This window comes from Electrona antarctica (genome assembly GCF_951216825.1).
Source record: "Electrona antarctica genome assembly, chromosome: 23".
Lineage (NCBI taxonomy): Eukaryota > Metazoa > Chordata > Actinopteri > Myctophiformes > Myctophidae > Electrona > Electrona antarctica.
This window is the reverse complement of record NC_136804.1, coordinates 37,237,364-37,249,591: the sequence shown is the minus strand read 5'-3', so window position 1 is coordinate 37,249,591 and position 12,228 is coordinate 37,237,364. Positions and strand designations below refer to the sequence as shown.

The following is a 12,228-nucleotide window of genomic DNA, read 5'->3' as shown; positions in this document are numbered from 1 at the left end:
ATCCAGTCAATATGATATTCATACCGTTGCTGTCAGGAGGAAACCTCAGAACTACATGTTTTAGGTTTTTGATTTCTTTTGTGTGGCATAAATCAGTGCTATTGAACACCCTTTACGTCTGTGTGTTGTTTCATAAATCAGTGCTATTGAACACCCTTTATGTCTGTGTGTTGTTTCATAAATCAGTGCTATTGAACACCCTTTACGTCTGTGTGTTGTTTCATAAATCAGTGCTATTGAACACCCTTTACGTCTGTGTGTTGTTTCATAAATAAGTGCTATTGAACACCCTTTACGTCTGTGTGTTGTTTCATAAATCAGTGCTATTGAACACCCTTTACGTCTGTGTGTTGTTTCATAAATCAGTGCTATTGAACACCCCTTACGTCTGTGTGTTGTTTCATAAATCAGTGCTATTGAACACCCCTTACGTCTGTGTGTTGTTTCATAAATCAGTGCTATTGAACACCCCTTACGTCTGTGTGTTGTTTCATAAATCAGTGCTATTGAACACCCTTTACGTCTGTGTGTTGTTTCATAAATCAGTGCTATTGAACACCCTTTACGTCTGTGTGTTGTTTCATAAATCAGTGCTATTGAACACCCTTTACGTCTGTGTGTTGTTTCATAAACCAGTGCTATTGAACACCCTTTACGTCTGTGTGTTGTTTCATAAATCAGTGCTATTGAACACCCTTTACGTCTGTGTGCTGTTTCATAAACCAGTGCTATTGAACACCCTTTACGTCTGTGTGTTGTTTCATAAATCAGTGCTATTGAACACCCTTTACGTCTGTGTGTTGTTTCATAAATCAGTGCTATTGAACACCCCTTACGTCTGTGTGTTGTTTCATAAATCAGTGCTATTGAACACCCTTTACGTCTGTGTGTTGTTTCATAAATCAGTGCTATTGAACACCCTTTACGTCTGTGTGTTGTTTCATAAATCAGTGCTATTGAACACCCTTTACGTCTGTGTGTTGTTTCATAAATCAGTGCTATTGAACACCCTTTACGTCTGTGTGTTGTTTCATAAATCAGTGCTATTGAACACCCTTTACGTCTGTGTGTTGTTTCATAAATCAGTGCTATTGAACACCCTTTACGTCTGTGTGTTGTTTCATAAATCAGTGCTATTGAACACCCCTTACGTCTGTGTGTTGTTTCATAAATCAGTGCTTTTGAACACCCTTTACTTCTGTGTTGTTTCATAAATCAGTGCTATTGAACACCCTTTACGTCTGTGTGTTGTTTCATAAATCAGTGCTATTGAACACCCTTTACGTCTGTGTGTTGTTTCATAAATCAGTGCTATTGAACACCCTTTACGTCAGTGTGTTGTTTCATAAATCAGTGCTATTGAACACCCTTTACGTCTGTGTGTTGTTTCATAAATCAGTGCTATTGAACACCCTTTACGTCTGTGTGTTGTTTCATAAATCAGTGCTATTGAACACCCTTTACGTCTGTGTGTTGTTTCATAAACCAGTGCTATTGAACACCCTTTACGTCTGTGTGTTGTTTCATAAATCAGTGCTATTGAACACCCTTTACGTCTGTGTGTTGTTTCATAAATCAGTGCTATTGAACACCCCTTACGTCTGTGTGTTGTTTCATAAATCAGTGCTATTGAACACCCTTTACGTCTGTGTGTTGTTTCATAAATCAGTGCTATTGAACACCCTTTACGTCTGTGTGTTGTTTCATAAATCAGTGCTATTGAACACCCCTTACGTCTGTGTGTTGTTTCATAAATCAGTGCTATTGAACACCCTTTACTTCTGTGTTGTTTCATGAATCAGTGCTATTGAACACCCCTTACGTCTGTGTGTTGTTTCATAAATCAGTGCTATTGAACACCCTTTACTTCTGTGTTGTTTCATAAATCAGTGCTATTGAACACCCTTTACGTCTGTGTGTTGTTTCATAAATCAGTGCTATTGAACACCCTTTACGTCTGTGTGTTGTTTCATAAATCAGTGCTATTGAACACCCCTTACGTCTGTGTGTTGTTTCATAAATCAGTGCTATTGAACACCCTTTACGTCTGTGTGTTGTTTCATAAATCAGTGCTATTGAACACCCTTTACGTCTGTGTGTTGTTTCATAAATCAGTGCTATTGAACACCCTTTACGTCTGTGTGTTGTTTCATGAATCAGTGCTATTGAACACCCTTTACGTCTGTGTGTTGTTTCATAAATCAGTGCTATTGAACACCCTTTACGTCTGTGTGTTGTTTCATAAATCAGTGCTATTGAACACCCTTTACGTCTGTGTGTTGTTTCATAAATCAGTGCTATTGAACACCCTTTACGTCTGTGTGTTGTTTCATAAATCAGTGCTATTGAACACCCTTTACGTCTGTGTGTTGTTTCATAAATCAGTGCTATTGAACACCCTTTACGTCTGTGTGTTGTTTCATAAACCAGTGCTATTGAACACCCTTTACGTCTGTGTGTTGTTTCATAAATCAGTGCTATTGAACACCCTTTACGTCTGTGTGTTGTTTCATAAATCAGTGCTATTGAACACCCCTTACGTCTGTGTGTTGTTTCATAAATCAGTGCTATTGAACACCCTTTACGTCTGTGTGTTGTTTCATAAATCAGTGCTATTGAACACCCTTTACGTCTGTGTGTTGTTTCATAAATCAGTGCTATTGAACACCCCTTACGTCTGTGTGTTGTTTCATAAATCAGTGCTATTGAACACCCTTTACTTCTGTGTTGTTTCATGAATCAGTGCTATTGAACACCCCTTACGTCTGTGTGTTGTTTCATAAATCAGTGCTATTGAACACCCTTTACTTCTGTGTTGTTTCATAAATCAGTGCTATTGAACACCCTTTACGTCTGTGTGTTGTTTCATAAATCAGTGCTATTGAACACCCTTTACGTCTGTGTGTTGTTTCATAAATCAGTGCTATTGAACACCCCTTACGTCTGTGTGTTGTTTCATAAATCAGTGCTATTGAACACCCTTTACGTCTGTGTGTTGTTTCATAAATCAGTGCTATTGAACACCCTTTACGTCTGTGTGTTGTTTCATAAATCAGTGCTATTGAACACCCTTTACGTCTGTGTGTTGTTTCATGAATCAGTGCTATTGAACACCCCTTACGTCTGTGTGTTGTTTCATAAATCAGTGCTATTGAACGCCCTTTACGTCTGTGTGTTGTTTCATAAATCAGTGCTATTGAACACCCTTTACGTCTGTGTGTTGTTTCATAAATCAGTGCTATTGAACACCCTTTACGTCTGTGTGTTGTTTCATAAATCAGTGCTATTGAACACCCTTTACGTCTGTGTGTTGTTTCATAAATCAGTGCTATTGAACACCCTTTACGTCTGTGTGTTGTTTCGAAAATGTTGAACCAATGGAAAGTAGTAAAACGTGCTTTGGACAAAACCTCATAACTCCATTGGACCCTAAAACTGTCTGCTAAAACAACTAACTCCACCACCTCCCCCCCTCTCAAACTGTCTGCTAAAGCAGCTAACTCCTAGCCTGGGTAAACCCACTCCCCCTGCTGGACAACATTTCATTCTGCCAGGAGGGTTGCAAATCTGGCGAGGGGGAGGGGTTTACCCAGGCTAGCTAACTCCTTCACCTCTCCCCCTCTCATGGAAGTAATTGACAGTATATAAAGTCACAACACCAACTTTGATGAGGCTGTATTGCTTTGTTTTAAAAAATATAAAGGTTTTCTTAATTTCCTGAAAAATTTATATTTTTCATTTCCTGAAAAATGAACATTTTGGATTCTTTTAAAAAAATCCTTTATTTACCCAGGGAAGTAGCTGAGCACAGGTGCTCATTTTCAGCAACGCCCTGCACATAGAAACACACGCGCACACACACACACACACACACACTAAAACCTGGGAGCTGACCAGTACAACCACAGTCTTATACTGTTGGCCACTAAGCAGCTCCAGGGGGAGCAGTTGGGGGTTCAGTGCCTTGCTCAAAGGCACTTCAGCGGTGTTGGGTGAGTGATGACAATCACTTCCCCACAGATTTTTCCCGCCCGTCCGGGGAATCGAACTGGCAACCTTTTGGCAACAAGTGCGCTCCTCTAACCCTTAGGCCACCGCTGCCCCGAGTTATCAGGTTTCCTCCCGACAGTCAGCAGAGATATAGTATTTGTGACCACGATGAAAACATTCCTAATACTAACCCATGTTAACATTAATTTGCTTAACTCCATTGTAATTCATCACAGAGGTACTGTATTAAAAACAAAAATACAAAAGAAAGTTGTCTCTTGTCTCTGAAATGTAAATATGATTTTAATCAATACATTTCTAATATAACAGGGTATTCAACATTGTGACAACAAATATATAGTTATACCAGTAAGACTTCTTAAAGGCCAAGGCGAGAAGCGACCGCAGGGCTGAGACACTCTAGCGGGTCTCAGCGGTATTTAAATGTCCCCAAACATTTATCAAATATCGTCCGCAAATGGAACAGTATAAGTACAACGAAAGCATGAGAACTCATAGTTATATATAATATAACAGCATTGTGACGACACATATATAGTTATATAAGATAACAGCATATACAGTATATAATAGACTTCATCAGTGCTTCTCAAAGTCTTTGTCTCTCAGGGCACGGCTCAGTTGGAGAGAAGTGGATTCGGTGGATGTTTATTGGAGGTGCCGTGCGCCCTCGCGGTCCATTTGGTTCCATTTGAACCAACTGGACGTCTGGACCCAATGCACATCACACTGTGCGTGCGTGTGTGTGTGTGTGTGTGTGCATGCGTGCGTGTGTGTGTGTGCGTGTTTCTTTGACGTATGAAAAAAGCTCTTTAAAGTCATTCAATTGTCATTCACTGTCATCTGGGGAGGTGGGGGGGAGGCACCCACTGGCCTAGCGGGGAGGTGGGGGGGAGGCACCCACTGGCCTAGCGGGGAGGTGGGGGGGAGGCGCCCACTGGCCTAGCGGGGAGGTGGGGGGGAGGCACCCACTGGTCTAGCGGGGAGGTGGCGGGGAGGCACCCACTGGCCTAGCGGGGAGGTGGGGGGGAGGCACCCACTGGCCTAGCGGGGAGGTGGGGGGGAGGCACCCACTGGCCTAGCAGGGAGGTGGGGGGGAGGCACCCACTGGCCTAGCGGGGAACTTAAAAAAGCAGCAGATGTACAAGTTTGCAGCACGGCACACAGTGATGCGCTGTGAGCTTGTAGATCTGCTATTTTTAAATAGCCAACGTATAAAATATGGATAAAGTGTTTAAGATGAGTGTGATGCTGAATTAACACATTTAGCTGGGGACCCCCTGGAACCCCCTTAAGGACCCCTGGAACCCCCCCAAGGACCACTGGAAGGCTGGAACCCCTCCAAGGACCCCTGGAGGGGTTCCAAGGAGGGTCCCTGGAGGGTCCGAGGATAGATCCCTGAGAAATTAAGACCTGAGACCAGATTCTACAAAAACGAAAAGTTTGTTTCTATATCAGTTTCACGTATGTAATTGGCCACATTGGTTCATCTGAACATATGTTGTACCAGGGACCCGCCCAGAAGCAAATATGAGTTAGAAACGTTTGCTGTGAAAGAATATATATATATATTCAAAGATTTGCACGCATTTTCAAGTACAAAAGAAACAAATAGCAGATCTACAAGCTCGTAGAGTGCTGCGCTACAAGCTTGTATATGTGCTAAAGTTTAATAATGGCTAAAGTGGTTAAAACTAAAGCTAGTGACACAGATGTGTTCATGACAGACAGACAGGCGTACAGACAGGCGTACAGACAGGCGTACAGACAGACAGGCGTACAGACAGACAGGCGTACAGACAGACAGGCGTACAGACGTACAGACAGACAGACAGACAGACAGACAGACAGACTGACTCACATGTTGTAAGGAGTTGAGGTTTAGTCCAGTGTTCTCCTCCATGATTCACACTGTAGGAAGTAGAACAACAATGAATCAAGTCAAAAACTCTGCTGCTTAATGTCTCACACCGGCCTGTTTTAGTCCCACCAAATATTTACTAAACACATTTTGTCATCATTCTAGTCGACTCACTGACCAACATGGACACAGTCCTATAGTCGACTCACTGACCAACATGGACACAGTCCTATAGTCGACTCACTGACCAACATGGACACAGTCCTATAGTCTACTGACCAACATGGACACAGTCCTATAGTCTACTGACCAACATGGACAGTCCTATAGTCTACTGACCAACATGGACACAGTCCTATAGTCTACTGACCAACATGGACACAGTCCTATAGTCTACTGACCAACATGGACACAGTCCTATAGTCTACTGACCAACATGGACACAGTCCTATAGTCGACTCACTGACCAACAAGGACACAGTCCTATAGTCGACTCACTGACCAACATGGACACAGTCCTATAGTCTACTGACCAACATGGACACAGTCCTATAGTCTACTGACCAACATGGACAAAGTCCTATAGTCTACTGACCAACATGGACACAGTCCTATAGTCTACTGACCAACATGGACACAGTCCTATAGTCTACTGACCAACATGGACACAGTCCTATAGTCGACTCACTGACCAACATGGACACAGTCCTATAGTCTACTGACCAACATGGACACAGTCCTATAGTCGACTCACTGACCAACATGGACACAGTCCTATAGTCGACTCACTGACCAACATGGACACAGTCCTATAGTCGACTCACTGACCAACATGGACACAGTCCTATAGTCTACTGACCAACATGGACACAGTCCTATAGTCTACTGACCAACATGGACACAGTCCTATAGTCGACTCACTTGACAGTCTCCAGAGCAGCAGACAGCTCCTTCAGAGCAGAGTCTCCTAAGTGGCTGAAGTTCAAGTCCAGCTGTTTCAGCTGGGAGGAGGGGTTGGAGGTCACAGCTGAAGCCAGAGAAGAACAGCCTTCCTCTGTGACTCCACAGCCTGACAACCTGCAGAGAAATACACATTTAACAAAGTGCTGTTGATGTTCAAGTAGAGATCCACAAAGAGAGAACACACATTCTTTACCCCAGGATCTGCAGTCTACACTGTGGACTCTTCAGTAACGCAGAGAGCTGGAGCAGTTGCGATTCCTGCAGGCAGATGAAACTGAGGTCCAATTCTCTCAGATGGAGAAGATTAGAGCTGAGAGCTGAGAGCAGAACTTCAAATCCTGCCTGTGTGAAGGTACAGCCAGCAAGTCTGTAATTACACATGAAATATCTGGACTGAATATCACAGTTTTGGGGTTGTGTGTGTATGTGTATGTGTATGGGTATGTGTGTGTGTGTGTGTGTGTGTGTGTGTGTGTGTGTGTGTGTGTGTGTGTGTGTGTGTGTGTGTGTGTGTGTGCGCGTCAACATGGCTCTACATACTGTAATAACTGTACCTGTACCTGAACTGTTAGTTCACATATTGTAGTTACTGTACCGTAGCATTGATAATTCCCTAGCAGCCATGATGGATCACATATTGTAGTTACTGTACAGTAGCATTGATAATGATAATTCCCTAGCAGCCATGATGGATCACATATTGTAGTTACTGTACCGTAGCATTGATAATGATAATTCCCTAGCAGCCATGATGGATCACATATTGTAGTTACTGTACCGTAGCATTGATAATGATAATTCCCTAGCAGCCATGATGGATCACATATTGTAGTTACTGTACCGTAGCATTGATAATTCCCTAGCAGCCATGATGGATCACATATTGTAGTTACTGTACAGTAGCATTGATAATGATAATTCCCTAGCAGCCATGATGGATCACATATTGTAGTTACTGTACCGTAGCATTGTGATGTGAGAGTGTGAACTAGACAACACAACATCTGACCATAATATTATTCTAATCGGTGTGGGATACCATGATGTCAACTTTATTCACACTCTTATTGTTATAATCAAACAATAAATAATAAAACAGAACTAATGTAAATAATAATGTGACCTCAGTATCTCCAGTTGACAGTTTGGACTCTTCAATGCAGCAGAGAGCAGGTCCATGGATGGATCCGTTATGTCATTATAACTGATGTCCAATTCTCTTAGATGTGAAGGATTAGAGCTGAGAGCTGAACACACGATCTCATATTCTGGCTTTTGGAGTTGACAGCCATCAAGTCTGTAAATGTAGATGATGTAAAATCAGTGATTATCAACACAGATTATATCAAGTTCATGTTCAAGGAAATGAACTATAAATGTAAATGATGTACAATCTAGTTGATCAGATATTGACAGGTCATATAAGAACAGTCTAGTTGGTCAGATATTGACAGGTCATATAAGAACAGTCTAGTTGGTCAGATATTGACAGGTCATATAAGAAAAGTCTAGTTGGTCAGATATTGACAGGTCATATAAGAACAGTCTAGTTGGTCAGATATTGACAGGTCATATAAGAACAGTCTAGTTGGTCAGATATTGACAGGTCATATAAGAACAGTCTAGTTGGTCAGATATTGACAGGTCATATAAGAACAGTCTAGTTGGTCAGATATTGACAGGTCATATAAGAAAAGTCTAGTTGGTCAGATATTGACAGGTCATATAAGAACAGTCTAGTTGGTCAGATATTGACAGGTCATATAAGAACAGTCTAGTTGGTCAGATATTGACAGGTCATATAAGAACAGTCTAGTTGGTCAGATATTGACAGGTCATATAAGAACAGTCTAGTTGGTCAGATATTGACAGGTCATATAAGAACAGTCTAGTTGGTCAGATATTGACAGGTCATATAAGAACAGTCTAGTTGGTCAGATATTGACAGGTCATATAAGAACAGTCTAGTTGGTCAGATATTGACAGGTCATATAAGAACAGTCTAGTTGGTCAGATATTGACAGGTCATATAAGAACAGTCTAGTTGGTCAGATATTGACAGGTCATATAAGAACAGTCTAGTTGGTCAGATATTGACAGGTCATATAAGAACAGTCTAGTTGGTCAGATATTGACAGGTCATATAAGAACAGTCTAGTTGGTCAGATATTGACAGGTCATATAAGAACAGTCTAGTTGGTCAGATATTGACAGGTCATATAAGAACAGTCTAGTTGGTCAGATATTGACAGGTCATATAAGAACAGTCTAGTTGGTCAGATATTGACAGGTCATATAAGAACAGTCTAGTTGGTCAGATATTGACAGGTCATATAAGAACAGTCTAGTTGGTCAGATATTGACAGGTCATATAAGAACAGTCTAGTTGGTCAGATATTGACAGGTCATATAAGAACAGTCTAGTTGGTCAGATATTGACAGGTCATAGAAGAACAGTCTAGTTGGTCAGATATTGACAGGCCATATAAGAACAGTCTAGTTGGTCAGATATTGACAGGTCATATAAGAACAGTCTAGTTGGTCAGATATTGACAGGTCATATAAGAACAGTCTAGTTGGTCAGATATTGACAGGTCATATAAGAACAGTCTAGTTGGTCAGATATTGACAGGTCATATAAGAACAGTCTAGTTGGTCAGATATTGACAGGTCATATAAGAACAGGGAACCAGAAAACATAAAAGTGAAAGACAGATAATCTGTATTAACCCATTTAGGCCTGAGACATCGAAATTTAAAAAATATATTTTTGAAATTTCTGAAAAACATATTTCTGTATCAGTGGTGCTCAATATTTCATATGAAGGACCCCAAAAATTATATGTAATTGGCCACCGTTTGTATGTTGTTCCAGGGACCCCCGTAAGCAAAGATTTGAGTTAAAAACGTTCGCTCTGAAATAATCTATTCAAAGCTTTGCACTACATTTTCACGATTTTTCTAAAATAGCAGACCTACAAGCTCGTAGCGCGCCACTCGGTGGCGCGCTATGAGCTTGTAGATCTGCTATTTTTCAATAGCTAAAGTATAACATAATGCTTAGTTAAAACACCAAAAGGGGTTCCCGCCCAAAATGGGTATATACTACAGTGTGACACACACACACACACACACACACACACACACACACACACACACACACACACACACACACACACACACACACACACACACACACACACACACACACACACACACACACACACACACACACACACACACACACACACACACACACACACACACAATTATTAGGTGTTTGATAGGTGTGATGGTACATTGATTCTATTCTAATAGGTTTTCTATTCACATGACTATACTAACCGAGCCTTTCTGCAGTTCCTCACAGCTGGGACCAGACTTAATCTCCCCCATGGTGATGGTGATGGTGGTACTGATAGTGTGCTGTATTGGTGCAGGTCCAACTCCTCCAGAACCTCCTCTGACGTCAGCAGCATGAAGGCCAGAGCTGAACACTGGCTCTCAGACAGTTGTGTCTTTGATCTGTCTGCTGACTTCAGGTACTGTTGGATCTCCTGATGTACTGAGTGGTCGTTCATCTCCATCAGACAGTGGAAGATGTTGATGAATCTGTCAGGAGAGAGACTCGCATCATCATTTTTCATCTCCTTCAGGTTGTTGATGACTCTCTGGATGCTCTCTGGACTGTTCTCTGTGTGACCCAGCAAGCCTTCTAACAGACTCTGGTTGGACTGCAGTGAGAGGCCATGAAGGAAGCGGACAAAGAGGTCCAGGTGGCCGTTCTTACTCTTCATGGCTTTTTCGATGGCTCTCTGCAGGAAGTTCTCCAAGGAACTGACATCAACTCCCAGGAATGTCTTCAGTACCTTCATGTTCCTCTGTGTGAAACAGTGGAACAGGTAGACTGCAGCCAGGAACTCCTGGATGCTCAGATGAACAAAGCTGTAGACCTTTCTCTGAGATTGCACAGTCTCTTCTTTGAAGATCTCTGTGCACACTCCCGAGTACAGCGCGGCGTCGTTCACATCGAGACCACACTCTTCCAGGTCTTCTTGGTAGAACATGACGCTGCCTTTCTCCAGATGTTCAAACGCCAGCCTGGCCAGCTTTAGAAGAACATCCCTGTCAGTCTCCCTTTTTCTTTTTTCTCTAATTCTGTCTTTTTTGTTTCTTTTCTTTTCTTTTCTTTTCACCTCCTGAGTCTCGCCATACTTCATCTTTTTCCTCTTCATCTGGAGCGACACAAAGTGGCTGAACATCCCGGTCAGGTTCTTGGGCAGCTGTCCTGTCTCGTCTGTCTTCACCAGGTCCTCCACAACGGTAGCGGTCATCCAACAGAAGACTGGGATGTGACACATGATGTGGATGCTCTTTGATGTCTTCACGTGTGAGATGATGGTGCTGGCCAGCTCCTCATCCTTACTGAACATCTTCCTGAAGAACTCCTCCTTCTGGGGGTCTGTGAACCCTCGTATTTCTGTCACCATGTCAACGCATGCAGGAGGGATCTGATTGGCTGCTGCAGGTCTGGTGGTTATCCAGAGGAGAGCAGAGGGGAGCAGATTCCCCTTGATGAGGTTCGTCAGCAGCACGCCCACCGATGATGTCACCGTGACATCAGAGACGACGTCATTGTTGTCGAAGACGTCAGAATCGACGTCAATGTTCTCGAATTTCAGCGGAAACCTGCTTTCATCGAGACCATCGAAGATGAAGCCAACTTTCCAGGCAGCGAGGTGCTCTGCTGTGACCTTCTTTAACGTTGGATGGAAAACATGGATCAGTGAGAGAAGACTGTGCTGCTCATCTCGGACCAAGTTCAGCTCCCGGAATGAGAAGAGAACCAGGAGAATGATGTCTTGGTTCTCCAAACCTCTTGCCCAGTCCAGAGCGAACTTACGCACAGAGAATGTCTTTCCGATGCCAGCGATGCCATTGGTCAGAACTCTGCTGCTGGGTGTGTCTCTGCCAGGGAGGAGGGTCTTAAAGATGGCACGGCACTTGATTAGGACGTCATGGAGGGTCTTCATGTTGGAGGTGCTCTCAAGCTGCCACACCTCATGTTGCTGATTAACCCCTTCACTCCCTCCTGCTGATAGGTGGAGGTCTGTGTAGATGTTGGAGAGGGAGGAGGGCAGTTCAGTGACGTATGCCACACAATCCAGACCGTCCAAAGTGACCTTATAGACCTTTAAATCCTCCTGCAGACAGACATCTGATATGAGAAGACAATTAATACATGTTAAACATTATGCTTCATTTACAACTTTACATTGAACATACCATGTAATTAAAACTATGTATTAAATATCCTCCAGAAAATCTAACTTTGTAAAAGAAAACAAAAATAAAAGGTCTAAAATAAATAACATTGGATCATTTGTTTTAGT

General features: G+C 42.5%; 1 protein-coding gene across 1 annotated transcript in view; it reads right to left on the bottom strand.

Annotated features, from left to right (window-relative positions):
• Positions 1-4,953: 4,953 nt before the first annotated feature.
• Positions 4,954-12,228, bottom strand: part of LOC306916775 (protein NLRC3-like) — a gene marked incomplete at its 3' end in the record, with an annotated part of 31,410 nt that continues 24,135 nt past the window's right edge. The window contains exons 9-14 of the mRNA XM_079494792.1: positions 10,181-12,053; positions 7,959-8,132; positions 7,029-7,202; positions 6,794-6,949; positions 5,801-5,922; positions 4,954-5,021 (exon numbers count right to left, since the gene is read on the bottom strand). Coding sequence (XP_079350918.1) covers positions 4,954-5,021; positions 5,801-5,922; positions 6,794-6,949; positions 7,029-7,202; positions 7,959-8,132; positions 10,181-12,053 — 2,567 coding nt within the window. The remainder of the gene's footprint in view (positions 5,022-5,800; positions 5,923-6,793; positions 6,950-7,028; positions 7,203-7,958; positions 8,133-10,180; positions 12,054-12,228) is intronic.